Source organism: Kogia breviceps, chromosome 4, assembly GCF_026419965.1.
Source record: "Kogia breviceps isolate mKogBre1 chromosome 4, mKogBre1 haplotype 1, whole genome shotgun sequence".
Lineage (NCBI taxonomy): Eukaryota > Metazoa > Chordata > Mammalia > Artiodactyla > Physeteridae > Kogia > Kogia breviceps.
The window spans coordinates 137,250,344-137,271,269 of NC_081313.1; the positions used below are offsets into that span (position 1 = coordinate 137,250,344).

The following is a 20,926-nucleotide window of genomic DNA, read 5'->3' on the forward strand; positions in this document are numbered from 1 at the left end:
GGAAATGTAGTGCTGTCATCTGCTTTCTCTCCTGCTGTGTCCAACACACGTGAGGCTACAAATGACCTCTATGTCAGGAGTCAGCAAAGTTTTACTAAAGAACCAGTTAGTAACTATTTTACGTTTTGTGGGCCAAGAGGTCTCTGGCACAGATATTCAACCCTTCTGGTCCAGTATGCAATCAGCCATACATAACAAGTAAGTGGACGGATGTGGCTGTGTTATAATAAAACTTTATTCACAAAATCAGGTGATGAGTCCCATTTGGTTTCCAGACCAGAGTTTGTTGACCCCTGTGCTAGAGTCAAGCCTCAAGCAATCTTTGGTCTACCGTGCTGGATATACAATGGAAATCATCGGAGGGAAAACTGACCTAAAGGAAGTTAAAAGCCAATTCAAGTTTATAGGCTCTGTCTCTTGGGTAACAGAAAGATACAGCTTTGTATCAAGTTTCCACCTAGACTGATGTCACCAAAAGGGCTTCTGCAAACCTCTTTAGACTAAACTTTAACAACTTATTGAGCAGATACCCAATAGAAGTAGGTGCTAAACATATTTGGAGATCAACTTTTAACTTATAAAACTTTTCTGAAGAATATTAACGTACTGGAACTTCTAGAATATTGAAAATTCATTTAAACTCTTTGTTATGCCACCCACTGCTTAATATACTGAGAGATGTGATTTTCTAGAAGATATCGTATATAAGATTAGAAAGGATCTCATTTTTATAAATTAAAGGTATCAGATTTTAATGTAAAAGAGATTTTTTTTTTTTTCCCCAGAATTCAGGTAAAACGTTTTCTCATGACCATGGACAGGTATTCTAGTTGGAGGAAGTTGGGAGAAAAAAATGTACATTGAAGGACTTAATATGCAATTACTGAATTCTAAAGTCTGAACTGAAATACATAATTTAATCCACGCCAAACTTCCTGCTCATTACCTGGTATACCGTAGTCACTTAGCACAAATGAAAATCAGAATTTTATATCATGTCTGTCCCCATAGGTGCTTGATTTCTATTCTTGGTTGCTATTATTCTTTTTATTCTATTTGTGATCTGAGTACATTTAGGATTAATTTTTGCAAGTGGCATCACAGCAGTCTTTTCTATTGGCATAAAATTTCCAAGGTGCTGATCTCAGACTTTCATTTAACGATTAGAACAAAATTAGATGCAAGAGGTTCAGGCAACCTTCCGTTTCTTTGTCATCCTTAGAATATGTACTTGAGATGACAAAAATGCAAAGATGGTCTCTGTCTGCTTAAAAAGCAAACAAACAAAACAAACAAACTAAAACCTTTGTCTTCAGGTATTTAGCCACAAAGGACCTTATAGGTAACTACTGTTGATCCGAAAGATACGGGGTAGATGATCCCAGTCGCCAAGGAGGGCTTTTCCTGGCTTGGAAAAACTCTGGGTGTGGTACATGCAGATTCTGGCTCTGTGATCCTACAGGATATAAATAATACTGAGCCAGAGCAACTGGATATCTCTTTATGGTTTTCCTTTTTGGGCCCTAGTGCTGCACACTAAGCAATCTTACGGTCTCCCCCTTGAGCAGCCCAATTCTTCTGTACGGATATGAAGCAGGAGTGACTGGAGGGAGCCTGGGGTCCGGGAGCCAGCAGGGCCACTGGTCAGGCTAGAACCATCCCTCCTCACCCCGCTTCTAAGTGACTGAGCAACACACAGCTTGCTTTTACCTTCCACATGTGCAAAACTCAGCCTGATGCTTGAGTGTCATCTCAAAAATACCAAACCTCTTATTCATTTCCTATGGCACATCTCCCCTCTGCTTGTGAAGTAAGAAAAAGCAGAACCCTGTTGAGGAAAGAAAACAACAACAAACAAATGCCATTCAGGCCTACAAATATGACTCCGTTTAGGACTGTGGGGCTACTGCTTGCCAAGTGGCATCCAGGGTGGTCGAAAGCAGTCAACGTCTCCCTTCCAGGCTCCTCGGAGGCCACATCTGTCAGCCACTTGGTTTGCCTACCAGCTTTTAAGATGCCCAGTCATTGTGAAACCCTTCCCCTCCAATCACTCAAAATAAACTACAGGTAACACAAGATAAATATAGGATGTGCTTCTCCTTGCTGAGTGCATTGTTGTAAGGCATAGGCACGTATCCCCCTCTTTGAACAGAGATGGTGTAATCCCCTGTCCCAGCACAAGAGCTGGCCAGGGTGACCCTGGAGCACGATGATGAAAGTGGGGTAATGGGAGGTAGCTGATGGCGGGAATGAGGGAGCTGCTTCCGCATACGGGGGAGTGGGTACTGCTGGGCCCCCGGCGACACAGTGATTCTAATAAAGACACTTAGTCTATATTAATTTTCAGCGAGCATTTCTGGGGGCATGTGGTACTTTAGATCTGTGATTCTTGGGTCACTGTTCTTAGAGAAAACAATGGTCAACTTAGGAAAATGAATATCCCAATACTGAAAAAATATATAAGAAGATTGAAGGCAGAGAGTTTGTGCATACCTTTAAAAATAAAACGCATGCCTCTAAATTACCTACCAGTCCCCAGAAACATATTTAAAAATAATTTGGTTTCCTTTGCCACTCTTTGATTTCCATCTCCAAATAGCTTCTCTTGGGGGTAGGGGTTCCACTCTTAAAAGATTTGGATTGACGTGATCATTTTGGGTAGGAGTCTGTTGGATAAAGTCAACAGGAGTGAGGAGGTAACAGATTTTGAGCCATTTTTTCACCTTAAACAGAGACCTACTGCCCATTTATTCTTAGTCTGTCAGGCCATTGCGGAGCTTGTAGCCTACTGAGGGGCAGCTGTTTTCCCATTTTGTGCTGATTTACAGCTCCTGTTTTGACTGTGGGATAATAACGTGAGTTTGAAGGAAGTAATAAGCTCACAGCAGTTGGGTGAGCCTTTCAAACTTTGCTAAAATCCATCCTCCTAATTCATCCAACCACAAAAGCCGAATACCCTTGGATGCAAAAGTAGCACAGCTACGTTGAGTTCCCCTGTCTGACTTCTATGGCACTGCCCCATCCCTAACTTGAAGGGGGAGAAGTTGGCCAGCTGCACAAAAGCTAATAAAGCGTCTGCTATTACCACAAGGGTCTCAGCCCTTGGGTGTGACTTGCAAATTCCCGCCATCACTGCCTTGTAATGACACTAAAGGAAAAGACAGGCTGTTACTCACACGTGTAGGTGAATATTCAGTAAGTGTCGATAACACTGTGTGATTCTGCAGGTCTGGGGAATATTGGGCCCAAATTAGTGTTTTGATTTTATCATGTATGTGGTGGGATTGGGATGGCAATGACAGTGGATATCACAGGGTCACCCATGGTTCCTTTTGTACTGAAACCTCATTTTATACAGAGGATTATATATATATATATTTATATATATTTATATATATTTATATCACCCACACGCGCAAACTCACACACACACACACACACACACACACACACACACACACACACGCACACAAGGTCTTTGATAGGCTTTCTGTGTTCTAGTAAAAATAGCTGGCAGCCAGGGTCTAAAGCCGAAAAAGGCCTGGATGCTGCCGACAACGTCCACTATGCATCGTCTCTCACAGGCAGACACTCGTGTTTATCTGACAAGTGGAACCGGTTCCTGCCTGGGACAGGAATAATCTCCCATTGGCGCAGACACAGATCTCGAAGACCTTCTGCCTTGCTCCTGTGGGCGTGTAGGATCCATGAGGCAGTCTAGGTAGTTTGATTTTCGCAGCATCTAACTTAATCTAAAGAGAGGAAACAGGAAGGAAGAGTTAGAGCCTGTCATTTATCCTCTTGGCATTCCGAAACAAGGGATGAATGTTCAGTTGAAATCAAACGAGCACCTACTATGTGCTTAGAATTGTTGGCACTGGGAATTCAGGGATGAACAAGACAGATAAAGTCTCTACCCTCCCAGAAGCTTGTATTCTAGCCAGACAGCATTGCACTGGCGATGTCACGTATATGTTCGCATTTCGTAAAAGTGTGTCATGTAGAATGTGAGTGGATTCCTAGAGTGAAGTAAATTTGGAAATGGCAGGGTAACAATTTTCTTTAGTATGGGACTTCTCAGACCCTAAATACATCTATGTGCATGGTGGGCCTTCAAGAATATGCAGCACTTCCAGTCTTAAATGATGGTCAGGATTATAACTGATTCCTCCAGGGTCCACACTCTGATAGCTGTAAACTGTATCTGTGATGTAGTCACTACTTCTAAATGTGTGTGGTTTGGAGTCTGCAGCTGTCTACAGAGGCAGTTTTGATAACTGAAAGCTCTATCTGACTAGCTCTTTTAAAACAAATATAGCACATGCCAAACCAATCAAGAGGCAGGCTTGGTATACAGAGGCAGGTGGAGACTGATAACCTGTAAGTAGATATGGAAGGTGGAATAGAGTTTTGCTTTAAAAACTCATTTTTTCTCTTTTAAATAAAATCTTAAGTAGAAAAAATCACTTATAAACACGATAAAGCCACTTTCAAAAGTTTGCATTCCAATCCTTTTTTCTTTGGGGATTTGGCTTACTTTGCTTGCCAAAGAACAGCTATTCTGTTCGCTAAGTTCCTCTTTAAATAGATGTGTGTGATATACAGCTTAATTATACAAGCCAACCAAATCTTACTTTAAGGTGATGAGAGTTTGGAAATAGCATTCAGTTTTACAGATGTCCTTGTAATTCTGTTCTTGCGATACATACTATTACCTCAGCACTTTTACAGATAATGAATTATAACTTTTATGTGTTGTGGGTTTGGCTTATAATCGTGCCGTTCAACATATTTGTTCCAGAAATAAAACATTCCGATTGGCTCTTTTTGCTGTCACACTGTAGGATCATTACACTGTAGGATAAACTTCAGAGGCAAAGGGAGTGATGCGTCTTAGGAAACATTGGCTCGTTGGAGCTGTGTCTCTCTGGGCTTCTGTTCCTCTCATGCTTACCTCTCCGTCTTTGGACTCCAGTCTCAGCTCTGTTCTGCAGGTGGCTTCCATGTTGCCAGCTTCTGCATTTATTTCTACTCCTTTTGGGGCCTCCATCACCAGAGACCGGGTGGGGGACTCCAACCTGAAATATGAACAAGACTAAGATTAAAGATCCCATTTCACTGTTTTAGTAAAGTTAGGAGGAAGTTGGTGCTCTGAACATTGAGACAACATTTCAGCATCCGATCAGGAAATTCTAGCTTTGCCTGCCTGATCAACTTTATGAGGGTGGACATAACGTATCTGGGCTTTATCTTCACTGCATATCACAAAGATTGTACGGAAGGTGTTCTAGGATCCTGGCTTCATTCTATCTGCCACCCAGTCAATTATTGCTTCATTAGCATGATTAACCAAATTCTTACATAAGTTCTGTTTATTTCTAGGGTAAGGCAATCTCAGGTCTAAACTGGGCTTCCTGAAATTAGTAGATATTCTCTCCACATCGCCCTACTTTCTTTGTCTTCCTGGAAGCAGAACTGGATAGAGGTTAAGAGAATAGACCTAGGAGTTGGACATGGCTAGCTCAAACCATGGGGCTGCCACTGTATGACCTTGGACAAGTCGTTCTTCCCTCCTCTCTTTTCCAAATTTTCTCAAAGCCTCAGTTTCGTCATCTCTAAAGTGCTTCAAATGGTGCCTGGCACATTGGAAATGTATAATTAATGTGTGTTAATTATTACTATTACTGCTGTTACTGTTGTTGATACCAGCAAATCGTAAAGAAATCTCAGAACAGATAAGTTGTTGCAAGGAGTTAGAGGGAAGTGATTTGACTACGGAGGGACAGCATGAAGAATAGATGTGTTTTGGTGATAGAGTTGTTCTGTATGTTTTTTTTTTTTTTTTTTTTGCGGTACGTGGGTCTCTCACCGCTGTGGCCTCTCCCATTGCGGAGCACAGGCTCCGGACGCACAGGCTCAGCAGCCATGGCTCATGGGCCCAGCCGCTCCGCGGCACGTGGGATCTTCCCAGACCGGGGCACGAACCTGTGCCTCCCGCATCAGCAGGCGGACTCTCAACCACTGCGCCACCAGGGAAGCCCTGTTCTGTATCTTGATTGCAGTGGTGGTTATGTGCCTCCATGTGTTTATGCAAAAAAATAATTATACCCCCCAAGAGTGAATTTTATTGTATGTAAATTAAGTAAGTTGAGAGAAGGAGAATCAGCCACATTCTATGCTAATTATTAGGGCACTTTTGCTTCGTAGGATAATGCTTCATAGAAAGATTTTTGCCTAACTCATTTTATGTAAAAAATATGAACTAAAACTCAACCATCCTCTAAATATTCCAGATTTTAATATTATCACCAAATTGAACTGAATGAAGATCCCCTTCTCTGTTACAAAGAAAGTATCCCAACTTAGGAAGCATGGACCTCAGGAGTGGCCACCAAACCACTCTACATCAGACCAATTTTCTGCATTTTATTTCTCCACTCCCAACTTTCAGACACTTTGAACATGGTTAAAGGAACATCATCCTCTCTGCCAACTGCTGACTCCATGTTCTGCTTCTACCAGCCCCCACGGGTAGGACACACCCTCATGGGCATCAGTAAGTGGCGGGCAGAGCAAGGCGATCTGTGGGGCGCCACCCGGAGCGATCCCAAGCTACATTCCACAGGTGCCAAGACAGGGCTCTTCCCCACTTCCCAGGTCTGGGTCCCTGAGGTGTGCTTCAGAGAGCAGGCTTCTCCACTGATTTTTGTGCTCCCCCTACAGTGGCTCATCCAGAGTCTTAAAGAGAAACAATAGGTGTCTAGTCCTAAGAAAAGGACTGACTTGAGTTCTCTTTCATTCCTTCTTTCCATTCTGACCTCACCCCTTTGTGTGTGGCAAAAAGCCCCTATCCTACCCTCTCGTCCTCACAAGACCTTCACCAAGTTGGTGCTGAGCCGGGTGTGGTTCTACCTCGAACTGTGGTTGACTTCCTTTGCCTGTGGTTTTTCTCACTGTAACGTCAGCTCAAGGAAGGGGGTCTTGTTGCTAGAGTGGCAGGGAATGATGTCTGTGCAGCACAGCCTTGTCTAAGACCTTAATCCAACGCATCAAGCTCTTCCTATAGCTCACGTCTAAAATCTGAGGATGGTTTTCTGCCATTTTCTTTGCTTCTCTCCTATAAGGTCTGGCTGACTCACACCCCTTATCCTAGTGTTGTCTAACGCCTTCTGTTTTCACTGCTATTGAGACCTTTCCCCTCATGGCATAAGCTTCCCTTCTGACAATACTGCCAGCTCTCTTCCACATTTGTTCACCCTCTTCTCCAGGGCACTGCCATCCTCCACCTTCCCCAGGGGAGAGCCCTCGCGCCATCTTCTCTGTTCCCCTTCTTCCCTCCCTCTCTCCCTCCCTCCCTCACTGCATCACTTAACGCAGCTTTTAACTCACGACTTCTCCCTACTCAATACATTAGTTCATCTCTAACCTGGACTGTTGAAACCTCCCAAGTTTTGTCTCGAATTCTTCCTTTTTTTTTTACCAGTGTACTTGACACATAAAGTGAAGTCAGTTGTGTGTACTTCACACACACCTGAAGTCAGTTTTGAATATGTCACTTCTCTTATCAAAACCTTCACACATTTCTCAGAAAAGATAGGAACTCTTGGACTTATTTGCCCATTTAGAGCTTGATCTGACCTATTTTGTTAGTCTTATTTCTTGCCATAAACATCAGCTATGCTTTATTGAATACTCACTAGGTGATGGACACTGTGGAACGTGCTTTATATGTGTTATTGTCATTTAATCCCCACAAAAATCCTATGCCTTTGGCACTCCTTCAGTCCTGATTGTACAAGAGAGGACGGACGCTAAGCTAAATGACTTGCGCAGGGTTGCACACCTAGTAAAGGGGCAAAACTAAGATTCAAACCCAAGCATGTGGTCCAGTATTCCATATCACTTCCAGAAAAACTGGCCTTCTTTCCTATCTCTCATATCTTCACGCCATTCTTTGTAATTAAATGTCAAATCTCTCTTCATGGAATATGCACTTGTATTTCCAAAACCAGTCTCCATAAATAAGGGTAAGGTGGTAGTACTACGTATGGCTCAGTGAGACATACTTCCTTCCCTACAAAAGTCCTTACAACTTACTGAAAAGGTTGACATCAGTGACATCAAATTCAGGATATGGTGAATGTGTTCATACTTGGTATGTAGCCTTCAAAGTGGATGATTCATACAAAAACATAGTTGAGAGGGAAAAATTCAAAATAGGAAAAAAATGTTTGGAGCTTGGAGAACTTTATCAGATGGAGTGTTGGCATTTCAGTCATATGAATTCACTTTATTCTTGCTGCCTCCCATGGCCTTTGAAATCAGCAGGAGGTATCCCAGGCCAGAGAAGTGGACTCAGAAATAACTGCTGCCTTTTCCCCTCTCACAGCCTTGGAAGTACCAGGATGACAAGGAAGGGGGCTACTCTGAAACTGTCTCCTAGTGTGAAAGGCTAAGATAAGGTAGAAATGACAATTCCCTGGCAGCAGGGACAAAACGGTAACTGGCTTTGTGTTTCATACCTCATCTTAACACCCTTTGTCCTTCAGGCAGAGTTAATAGTTTGTTCACATGCTAAATCTTTCCACTGTAAAATAAAAAAATAAAAAAATAAAATAAAAATAAAAGCTCCTACAAGAGCCCTGTGGGGCCTGCAAAGAGCAGACAAAGCACTCTTGCAGTGATGTCAGTCAATTTCTGACCATAGATTAACAACCAAAACACCACTGCTTAAATGGTATTGAGCAAGGAAAATGGAGGGAGGCTTCCTCCTGATTTGGGGGGCGCTGGTGACAATTGAGGGTCCTGTTGGCTCTTGGAAATGAATACTGCTCCCATCAGGAGCACATGCGACTCCCGTCTGGGAGGACTGAAAAATCTGAGAATGGAAGAAAGTCTAGGAAAGGAGGTCCAAGGCTGGGCCATGCCCTCCAGAACAGTGGCTCTCAAACAGGAACAACAGAATCCCCTGGAGGGCTTGTTAAAACTTACGTTGCCGGGCTCCACCCCTAAGTTTGACACAGTAGGTTAAGGGTGGTGCCTGAATGCCTGCACTTTTGACAAGTCACAGGTGATGCTGAAGCTGCTAGTTTGGGGACCACACTTTGAGAACCACTGCTCTAAAACAATGTCATCATATCAGATGCCTACAAAGACTGGAAAGGTGATGTCAGTGAGTGACCCATAAGAAAGCTATAAGGAAAACAAGAGTCTCCGCACAATCATATATGGCAAGTGATGGAGATGCTCTGGACAGGAGGCAGCTGCTATTCTAACCTTGCCGATTACTGCCAGGGCTTCTGATGAAAAAAAATTTTATTGCAAACATTACATTCTTGGAATTGATGCAAAAGATTTCTCTAAATATGTTATAAAGGATGACATTGACATGAATCTTGTATAGTCACCATCCTTTTTTAAAAAAATTCTTACCTTTGTAATTCCCTGAGCTCTTCCTAATCCTAACCATTTCCTTCTCTCAAGAGTAACTACTACTATGAATTTTGTTTACTATTTTCTTGCTTTTCTTTATAATATTACTACATTTGCCTCCTTAAATGATAAATTGTTTACTACCATGTGTTTTTGAGCTTTATGCACAGAATAATTCCACTTATGTATTCTTTAAAATTTACTTATTTTTGGCCTCAACGTTTTGCTCCTGAGATGCATCCATGCTGTAGCACAGTTGTAATTTATTCTATTCCCCTGGGGTTATCACACATCATGATATTTTGTCCATCCTTTTGTTGGACATTTGGATTGATTCCAAGTTTTTTTTCTACAAAGTAATCTCTGCACATTCTTGTATGTGGATCCTGGGGTTCACTTGTAAATTTTCTTTAGGACACATAGGCGAAGAGTGGAATTGCTAGCTCCTAAGGTATGCTTATCTACAGCTTTATTACTTTCCCACTAGTAATATATAGAGTTCTGTTTTTTCTACTTTCTTGCTAGCATTTGATATTGTTTATTATGAAGTGAGTGTGAAATGGGATGCTACTGTCTTTTAAATTTGCATTTCCCAGATTAGTAATGGAGTTAAGTCTCTTTTCATTTGTTGGTAAGCCATTTGGGATTCTTCTTCAGTGAAATGTCTTTTGTCTCTTAATTCTTTTTGTTTTTTTGATTTTGTATGTATGAATTACAGTCATGCTTTATATATTCTGAAAAATAATTGTTTAGCAGTTCTATGTATTGATAATTTCTCTTTTTGAGGCTGTCGTTTATCTTTTCACTCTATGCATAGCATTTTTGGGTGAAAAAGTTTTATATTTTAATGTCAACAAATTTATTATCTTTTCCTCTAGGGTTTATGCTTTCTGTGTCTTGTCTGAGAAATCCTTCCCTACACTGAAACCATAAAGTTATTCAATATTGTTTTTTGAACTTTTATGTTTTGCTTTATCTAAGTCTCTAATTCATGGGTATTCATTTTTGTGTGTGGTCTGAGGTTGGGGTCAAAACAGATGAAGATGAAGGATCTCAACATCATATATAGAAAAGCCCATATTTAGCTCTGTCATAAATGATGTTTCCATATACTGATGGGTCTCTTTCAGGGTTTTCTAGTCTGTTTTGTTATTCTGTTCATCTATCCCTGTGACAATAATTAATTAAATATTTTAGCTTACTATGATTTTTAAATTCTTTACATTTCATAAGGCAAGTTCTCTTGCCTTGTTCTTCCAGACTGTCCTACCTATTCTTGGTCTTTCAAATAAATTTCAGAATCAGCTGAAGTTTCAACTGAAGGAAGACCTGTTGGAATTTTATTGGATTTATGTTCACTTCATGATCATTGCATCTGCCTCTATTTTGTTATGTTTTCTTGGATGTATTTCAGAAAAGTTAGTCTTCTCTATGTGGATTCAGGATATCTCTTGTGGTTATTGAAAATGGTATTTCAGGAAAAATGTATTTCTCTTACACCTATTTCTTTTTCCTGTTGTATTGAGATTCAGCTTTTTGTTTGTTTGTTGTTTTGGGTATGTTGATCTTATAGTTAACACCTAAGTAAATTATCTTATTTTTCACAATTTGTATGCAGGTTGATTTAGGTTTTCTTGGTAGGCAGTAATTATTTTGACAGTTTTATGTCTTTTGATTTCTCATACTTTTCATTTCTTTTACTTTTCATACTGTTCTGTCTAGGACTGTCCAATACAGTGTTGACTAAAAGTAAGGCAACAGCAATCTTGCCTTCTCCTGAATTGATAGCAGTAGCAGTCACCTGAACCCTGGGGCTTTGGTTTAAAAGACACACACGTACTTGTACACACAGGGGTTTGGAAATACGAGTTGGCTGGTCAACTTGAGCATGTTACTGACAAGGGGGTTTTGGGGTTATTTTCTGGTGGGACTAGCACGTCACTAAAGCAGGACTTCTGATATATTAAAAAATTTTTTTTTAAAGCAAAACAGAAGTTTAGATTTTAATCATATTTGTAGGGTTTCTAAGTCTTTGTTTTACAGAATTGCCTGTTTGCTTCAGCTGTCTCTTTCCCATCTCTGCTGTTGGAGGAGATGAGGACAAGTCTGGAGTAAAAACACTTGTAATTTTGTGTCCTGGTGTCTATTCTCTGAGTGTGAAATATTCCCTTCCTTTGTTAAGATTCCTTAGGAGTTTTTTTTTTTTCTTTTACATTAAAAACAAACCCCACCTCTGTCCGTAAAAAAAAAAAAAAAAAATTATCATTAAGATTCTTTTGTTCTATGGTTTTTATTTTTTCCTGAAATACTTTTTATCGTGATGAGAGTTCCCTTCTATTCTTATGTTGCTAAGAGTTTCTATCATTCATTGCTATGAATTTTATCAAGTACCATTTTATTCTTCATATATTGAGATAATATACTTCTCCTTAATATGTTAATGTGATTATATTAATTTGACAATAATAATCCACTCCTAAATTTTTTGGTATTAGTTCAATATTGTCATTACATATCAACTTTTCTATCAATTTCTGAAACAATTTTTTTTTAGGATTTTGCACCTGTGTTCGTAAAGTGAGTTTATCCTGTAATTTTTCTGTCTTACAATATATTTGTCAGGTTCTATCAGTTTTCTGTATTTTGGAATTTTTAATGAAAGATTAGAATTATTTACTCCTTGAATATTTAAATCATTCATAAACCTTCTGGGCATGGAATGATACCTTATTTCCATTTAAAAAATAATTATAGGATTATACAGGTTTTATGTTTCTTCTCAGGTTGATTTTGGTGAGTTATGTCTTCTTAGTATTTTTCCATTTCATAGAAAGGTTTAAACTTCTTCGCAAAAGCTTTTCATAATATTTTCATCAAAAAAATGATCCTAACATTTGTAGTTATGTCTTTTGTTGTTCTGAATATTTTTATTCATGTCTTCTCTTCCTCTTGAGCAGTACTGTCAATTATTCATCTTTTCAAAGAGCTAACTTTTGCTTTTGTCAATCCTGTGTTATGTTTATTTCTTGTCCTTAAATTTTCCTTGTCTTTTGTTCTAAATAGAACAACTGCAGAATTATCCTAATCTAAGTTCTAAAATGTGTTGCCACCTTAGTTATTAAAATGTTCTGCCGGGCTTCTTTGGTGGCGCAGTGGTTGAGAATCCACCTGCCAATGCAGGGGACACGGGTTCATGCCCCGGTCTGGGAAGATCCTACATGCAGCGGAGCGGCTGGGCCCGTGAGCCATGGCCGCTGAGCCTGCGCGTCTGGAGCCTGTGCTCCGCAACGGGAGAGGCCACAACAGTGAGAGGCCCGTGTACCGCAAAAAAAAAAAAAAAGTTCTGCTTTTTTAGTTAATTTATTCATTTAAGGACATCTTTTTTTTTTGGCAGCATCCCAAAGGAATATTAATATAGGTTTTAGTATAATTTCTATAATTTTAGTATAATTTCTCCTGTGGTAAGTTTTATTTAAGGATTTTCCTTAATTTCTAAATATGTAAGATTTTGTACGATTTATTTCTAGTTTATATTTTATTCATCAGTTTTAAACTGATAATATTATGATCGTTAAAAGCATTCTCTTTAAAAAAAATCAATTATTTAAAAATCGAGGCTAGGTTTTTGGCCCAGTATATGTCAATTTTTATAAATATTCATGCCTGTCTGAAAAGAGCGTGTGCTCTGCAGTTGTTGGTGCCATGTTCTATGTGTGTCTGTTAACTCAAGATATTTAATTGTTCTGTTCAAATTTATATATATATCTGTTTGATCTATCAGTTACTAAAAGAGGTATTTTATTAAATACATACCAGCTTAAAATTGTTCTGTCTTCCTTATTGTCTTCTTATCAATGTGTATAATGATTCTATTTCTTATAATGTTTTTGCCTTGAAATCCATTTTGCCTATTAGTATAGTTCTCACTGTATTTTCCTTGAATGCATTTTTCTACTCTTTTAAATATCATCCATTCTGTATGGTTACATTTTAGATGTGTCTCTCATGTAATTGGATTACTTGTTTATTTCAGATGACTTTTTATTGAGGAAAAATTTACATACAGTGAAATGTACAGCTCCTTTAATTTTATTAAGAAATAAACATAGTATGTTTTTAAGGTGTACAACATGATGTTTTGATACATGTATACATTGTGAAATGATTCCCCCAATTAAGGTAATTAACCTGTTCATCACCTCACATATTCACCTTTACCCTCCATGTGGTAAGAACATTTAAGATCTACTCTTTTAGCAAATTTCAAATATATAATACATTATTATTTACTATAGTCACCACCACGCTGTACATTAGCTCTCCAGAACTCATTCAGCTTATAACTGCAAGTTTGTACCCTTTATCCAGTTTCCTGTTAGTAGATATTTGGTTGTTTTCAGTTTAAGGCTATTTTGCACACGTCTTTATGAGGATAAAGTTTTCATTTCTCTAAAATAAGTAGCTATGAATAGAACTACTAAGTTGTAGCATAGGTGTGTCTTTAATAAATGTGGTAAGGCAGAATCTAAAATAATCTCCAGTGATCCTTGCTTTCTGGTATTCATGCTCTTAGGTGATTCTCTCTCCTAGATGTGGGCTGGATATAGTGGCTTGCTGCTACACAAGTAAAACATTGCAAGAGTGATAGGATGTCACTCACGAGACTAGGTTATAAAAAGACTGTGGCTTCCATCTTGGGTTCCTGCTCTCATTCCCTCACTCAAAGGGATGGATGCCAGCTGCCATGATGAGAACTGCCCTGTGAAGATGTCTGAGAAACTGAGGGATCCCATTAGCCCATGAGGAACTAAGGCCCTCATTCCAATAATCTATAGGAAGCTGAGTCTTGCCAACAACCACCGGAGTGCATTTATAAATAGATTTTCCCCAAGACAAGCATTTGGAAAGATCACAGCCCTGGCCAACAGCTTAAGTGCACAACCTGATAATTGATCTTGAGTGAGAGGCATCACTAAATTGCACCCAGATTTCTGACCCACAGAAACTGTGAGATAACAAATGTCTGTTTTTTTAAGCTGCTGTAGACTAATACAATAAGAAAACTGACACACTGTTTTCCAAGGTAGTTGTGCAAGTTTACATTCCTAGCACCAATATTGATGTAATTAAAACTATTCCAGTAGCTATAAAATGGTTCTTCATTACAGTTTTCCCTGATGACTATTGAGGTCAAGCAGCTTTTCACACGCTTATTGGCTATTCAAAGATGTTCTTTTGGGAGGGATCTATTTAAATCTTTTGTCCAACTTTTTTTTTTTAAAATAATTGGGTTATTTGTATTTTTGTTACTGGTTTGCTGTATATTCTAGGTAAAAAATTTTGTGTGTATATATCTCTGAAATTTCAGATATTATTTTCAGAAAATTCAGATATAAATATCTCTGTGTATATACATGTACCAGAAATCTATCTATATCAAGTATTTTTCTCCCAATCCATGACTTACCTCATTTTTAAACAATGTCTTTTGATGAATGTCAATTTATCATATATTTTATGTTTAGTATTTCTGTACCTTCCCTAATAAACCATCACCTACCCCAAGGTTACAAAGATAGTCTCTCATGTCTTTGCTAGAAGCTTTATAATTTTAGCTTTACATTTAGATTTATGATCCATCTTGATTAGTTTTTAACAATAGAGTTGAGGTTCACTTTTTTACCAGTAGGTTTATCGAGTTGTTCCAGCACCATTTATTGAAAAAAGAATCCTTTCCCTATTGAATAGCACTGGTGCTTTTCTTGAAAATCAATTAACCATGTACATACAGATCTATTTCTAAACTCTCTACTCTGTTCTATTTATCTATTTGCCTAGCCTCATGCTAATACCGGACTGTCTGGGTTACCATAACTTTATAAGAAGTCTGAATCAGCTAGAGCAACTCCTTTAGCTTTTGCAAAAGGAAAACAGATTGGTTTAGCTCTTCTAGAGTTTTTCCTTTTCCATATAAGTCTTAAAAGCCTGTAGGGAATTTGATTGGGATTGTGTGAATCCATAGATCAATTCTGAGGAGAGTCAATACCTTAACAATATTAAATCTTTAATGGATTTTCTTTGAAATGTAACAGTTCAAATATACTATTTTTGATTTATCTGTACTGTTATTTTGGTTCTGTGTTTTTTAATCTGGGAAGATTGTTGTTTATTCAGTGTTTATTTACATATTATATCTATGTATTGTCCACTTTACTTATTCCTTCTGTCATCATAAACCTCCTTTCTTTCCTTAAAATCAAAAAAATTTTTGACATGTTCTTTTAGTGAGGTTGTGCTGGGGCAAATCCTCAGTTTTGTTTTTCTGGAGTAATTTTTTAATTTGCCCTCTTTTGTAAAAGGGATTTTCTCTGGATGCACAATGCTGTGCTGACAGTTATTTTCTCTCAGGAACTGAAGATATCATTCCTCTGTATTCTGGTTCTCACTGTTGTGGTTAAGAAGTCAGCTCTCAGTCTAACTTCAATTCTAGAACTTCTTTTTTCTTCTATTCTCTCCTGATGCTTTTGATTTTTGATGTTCTGCAATGTAATTTGATATGCCTAGATGTAGATTTCATTTTATTTACTCTACCTGAGGTGTTTTTTTTTTTTTTTTTGACTCTCTAAATTTGTACTTTTGTGTCTTTCATCACTTCTGGACAACACTTAGCTGATATATCTTCGAAAATTGTTTTTGCTCCATTCTCTCTCTTTTCATGCTGAAACTTAGATTAGACATTCTCATCCTAGCATTCCTGTTCCAGAATTCCTGTTATTCTGCCTCTCTTTTTTCTGGACGATTCTGTAGATATAGTCTCATGTTCGTTTAATTTTTCTTTCTATTATTTTTCATCACATCCATTGGAGTTTTGCTTTTGGAGAGTACATTTTCATTTCTAGAAATTCCTTATTGTGCATTTTCTAATTTGTTAGCCATTTTTATATTCCTTTGGTTTTTACTCTTTCAATTCTCTTTTGTTTCTCAACTCATAGTAAACATATTATTTTATATTCTTTCTCTGCTAATTCCCATATCTGAAGCCTCTGTGCATCTAAACTGGCTGCCTTGTTTCCATGCTTCTCTCTTGCTCATGGTGCCTTGTTTCTGAGTATGCTTCATATTTCTTTTCTCTGTGGGTTCATATCTCTTGGATCTTTATTTGCTGAACTTATTTGAGACCTACTTTTAAGGTGATTTTTTTCTAGAGAGGATTTATATCCGTTTCCATCAATCACTGGTGCCACCTTCAGCTTGGGTCAAGTGTAAACTAATTTCTTTGCTTGGTGTCTTAGAACCAACCAGGTAATATGAATTCAGGCTACAGACAGAGGGAGGGCCAATTTTAAGTTACAAGGCCTTGGAGAAATTTTTTTCTTTTCCTTCCATTCAATGCTGAGGTTCAAGACAGGCTATTACCCTTGCAATCCTCTGGGTGGAAAGGTCAGAGGAGGGCAAGACCAGGTAGGTATATTCTATTTCATCCATACGCTGGAGGTTTGGTACATTGGGGTCCCAATTACATCTGTGGGATCTCTAAATAGACTACCTGTTTTCAGTGAGCCCTGAGATTTGCTTTGTTCCCATGACCCCCCAGATCATAAAACTGAAGCTGAATTTCATCTAGTTTAGCAAAATCTGTAAAGTTACAGCTGGCCTCAATGCTCAGATTACTTCTCTGGGCTCCTATGTTATTTTAGCTCTTGGACTAATCATAACTAATTTCCAGCTCATTGATGCATTTAAAATATTTTAAAATATTTTTACCATTTTTTGTTCTTTTCAACTAAAACAATTGGTCAGGATACTTAGACTATTGTACCGCTATTCTCTAGAGGTCCAGGTTTCTGATTTTTCAAAAGATGGATTTGGAAATTGTACAGTAAAATCAACTCACCTTCAAACTTTGGCAAATTATTATTTTTTTTCATTTCTCATGTCAAGAGGGAGTATGGTTTCTCAATGTTTCTTCTTTTTTTAATTCTTATTTTATATTGGAGTATACTTAATTAACAATGTTGTGTTTCAGGTGTACAGCAAAGTGATTCAGTTATACATATAGATGTATCTATTCTTTTTCAAATTCTTTTCCCATTTAGGTTATTACAGAGTATTGGGCAGAGTTCCCTGTGCTATACAGTAGGTCCTTGTTGGTTATCTATTTTAAATACAGCAGTGTGTAAATGTCAATCCCAAACTGCCAATCTATCCCTTCCCCCCACCCATTCTCCCTGGTAACCCTAAGTTCGTTCTCTCAGTCTGTGAGTCTGTTTCTGTTCTGTAAATAAGTTCATCTGTATTTTTTTTGTAAGATTCCACATATAAGTGATATCATGTATTTGTCTTTCTCTGACTTCACTTAGTATGGTAATATCCATATCCATCCATGTTGCTGCAAATGGCATTATTTTATTCTTTTTTATGGCTGAGTAATATTCCATTTATATACGTACCACATCTTCTTTATTCATTCATCTCTCGATGGACACTTAGATTGTTTCCATGTTTTAGCTATTGTAAATAGTGCTGCAATGAACACGGGGGTGTGTATGTATCTTTTCGAATTATGGTTTATCTGGTTATATGCCCAGGAGTGGGATTGCTGGATCATATGATAACTCTATTTTTAGTTTTTTAAGGAACCTCTGTACTGTTCTCCATAATAGTTGTACCAATTTACATTCCCATCAACAGAGTAGGAAGGTTCCCTTTTCTCCCCACCCTCTCCAGCATTTATTGTTTGTAGACTTCTTGATGATGTCCATGCTGACCAGTGTGAGGTGATACCTCATTATAGTTTTGATTTGGATTTCTCTAATAATTAGTGATGTTGAGCATCTTTGCATGTGCTTTTTGGCCATCTGTTTAGATCTTCTGCCCATTTTTTGATTGGGTTCTTTGTTTTTTTGATATAGAGCTACATGAGCTGTTTGTATATTGTGGAGATTAATCTCTTGTCAGTCGCATATTTGCAAATATTTTCTCCCATTCTGTGGGCTGTCTTTTTGTTTTGTTTATGGTTTCATTTGATGTGCAAAAGCTTTTGAGTTTAATTAGGTCCCATTTGTTTATTTTTGTCTTTATTTCCATTATTCTGGGAGAAGGATTGAAAAGATATTTCTGCGATTTATGTCAAAGAGCGTTCTGCCTATGTTTTCCTCTAAGAGTTTTATAGTATCCAGTCTTACATTTAGATCTTTAATCCACTTTGAGTTTATTTTGTATATGGTGTTAAAGAATGTTCTAATTTCATTCTTATACATGTAGCTGTCCAGTGTTCCCAGCACTGTTTATTGAAGAGACTGTCTTCTCCAGTGTATATTCTTGCCTCCTTTGTCGTGGATTAACTGACCATAGGTGCATAGGTTTATTTCTGGGCTTTCTATCCTGTTCCACTGATCTATATTTCTGGTTTTTGTGCCAGTACCATACTGTTTTGATGACTGTGGCTTTGTGGTATAGTCTGAAGTCAGGAACCCTGATTCCTCCAGCTCTGCTTGTCTTTCTCAGGATTGCTTGGGCTATTCAGGGTCTTTTGTGTCTTCATACAATTTGAAGATTTTTTGTTCTAGTTCTGTGAAAAATGCCATTGGTAATTTGATAGGGATTGCATTGAATCTGTAGATTGCCTTGGGTAGTATAGTCAGTTTGACAATATGGATTCTTCCAATCCAAGAACATGGTATATCTCTCCATCTGTTTGTGTCATCTTCGATTTCTTTCATCAGTGTCTTACAGTTTTTAGAGTACAGGTCTTTTGTCTCCTTAGGTAGGTTTATTTGTAGGTATTTTATTCTTTTTGATGCGATGGTAAGTGGGATTGTTTCTTTAATTTCCCTTTCTTATTTTTTGTCATTAGTGTATAGAAATGCAAAAGATTTCTGTGTATTAATTTTGTATCCTTCAACATTATGAAATTCACTGATGAGCTCTAGTAGTGTTCTGCTAGCATCTTTAGGATTTTCTATGTATAGAATCATGTCATCTGCAAACCGGGACAGTTTTACTTCTTCTTTTCCAATTTGGATTCCTTTTATTTCTTTTTCTTCTCTGATTGCTGGGACTTCCAAAACTATGTTAATAAAAGTGGTGACAGTGGATATCCTTGTCTCATTCCTGATCTTACAGGAAATGCTTTCAGCTTTTCACCATTGAGAATGATGTTTGCTGTGGGTTTGTCATATATGGCCTTTATGGTGTTGAGGTAGGTTCTCTCTATGCCCACTTTCTGGAGAGTTTTTAATCATAAATCGTGTTAAATTTTGTCAAAAGCTTTTTCTGCATCTATTGAGATGATCATATGGTTTTTATTCTTTAAATTGTTGATGTGGTGTATCACACTGATTGATCTGCAGATATTGAAGAATCCTTACATCCCTGGGATAAATCCCACTTTCCCATGGTGTATGATCCTTTTAATGTGTTGTTGGATTCTGTTTGCTAGTATTTTGTTGAGGATGTTTGCATTTTTATTCATGAGTCATATTGGTCTGTAATTTTCTTTTTTTCTCATATCTTTGTCTGGTTTTGGTATCAGTGTGATGGTGGCCGCATAAAATGAGTTTGGGGAGTGTTCCTTCCTCTGCAATTTTTTGTAATAGTTTCAGGGTAGGTGTTAACTCTTCTCTAAATGTTTGATAGAATTCACCTGTGAAGCCATCTGGTCCTGGACTTTTGTTTGTTGGGAGTTTTAAAATCACAGTTTCAATTTCAGTACTTGTGATTGGTCTGTTCATATTTTCTGTTTCTTCCTGGTTGAGTCTTGGGAGATTGTACCTTTCTACGAATTTGTCCATTTCTTCTAGGCTCTCCACTTTATTGCCATATAGTTAGTTGCTTGTAGTACTCTCTGATGATCCTTTGTACTTCTCTGGTGTCCACTGTAACTTATTTTTCATTTCTAATTTTATGGATTTGAGCCCTCTCCCCTTTTTTCTTGATGAGTCTGGCTAAAGGTTTATCAACTTTCTTTATCTTTTCAAAGAACCAGCTTTTAGTTTCACTGATCTTTTTTTTCTTCGTCTCTATTTCATTTATTTTTTCTCTGATCTTTATGATTTCTTTTCTTCTACAACTTTGGGTTTTGTTTATTCTTTTTCTCATTGCTTTAGCCGTAAGGTTAGGTTGTTATTTGAGGTTTTTCTTGTTTCCTGAGGTAAGACTGTATTGCTATAAACTTCTCTCTTAGAACTGCTGTTGCTGTGTCCCACAGGTTTTGGATCATCATGCTTTTGTTTTTGTTTGTCTCTAGGTATTTTTTCATTTCCTCTTTGATTTTTTCAGTGATCTGTTGGTTGTTTAGTAGCATACTGTTTAGCCTCCATGTGTTTGTGTTTTTCACAGTTTTTTTCTTGTAGTTGATTTCTAATCTCATAGCATTGTAGTTGGAACAGATGTTTGAGATGATTTCAGTTTTCGTAAATTTACTGAGGCTCACTTTGTGGCCCAGCATGTGATCAATCCTGGAGAATGTTCCATATGCACTTCAATGTGTGTT

General features: G+C 37.9%; 1 protein-coding gene across 2 annotated transcripts in view; it reads right to left on the reverse strand.

Moving 5' to 3' along the window:
• Nucleotides 1-217: 217 nt before the first annotated feature.
• Nucleotides 218-20,926, reverse strand: part of SGCD (sarcoglycan delta) — a 1,028,538-nt gene continuing 1,007,829 nt past the window's right edge. For both annotated transcript variants that reach the window (XM_067032014.1, XM_059062959.2), the window contains 2 exons: nt 4,955-5,078; nt 218-3,752 (listed from right to left, as the gene is read on the reverse strand). In XM_067032014.1, coding sequence (XP_066888115.1) covers nt 3,579-3,752; nt 4,955-5,078 — 298 coding nt within the window. In that variant the 3' untranslated portion in view covers nt 218-3,578. The remainder of the gene's footprint in view (nt 3,753-4,954; nt 5,079-20,926) is intronic.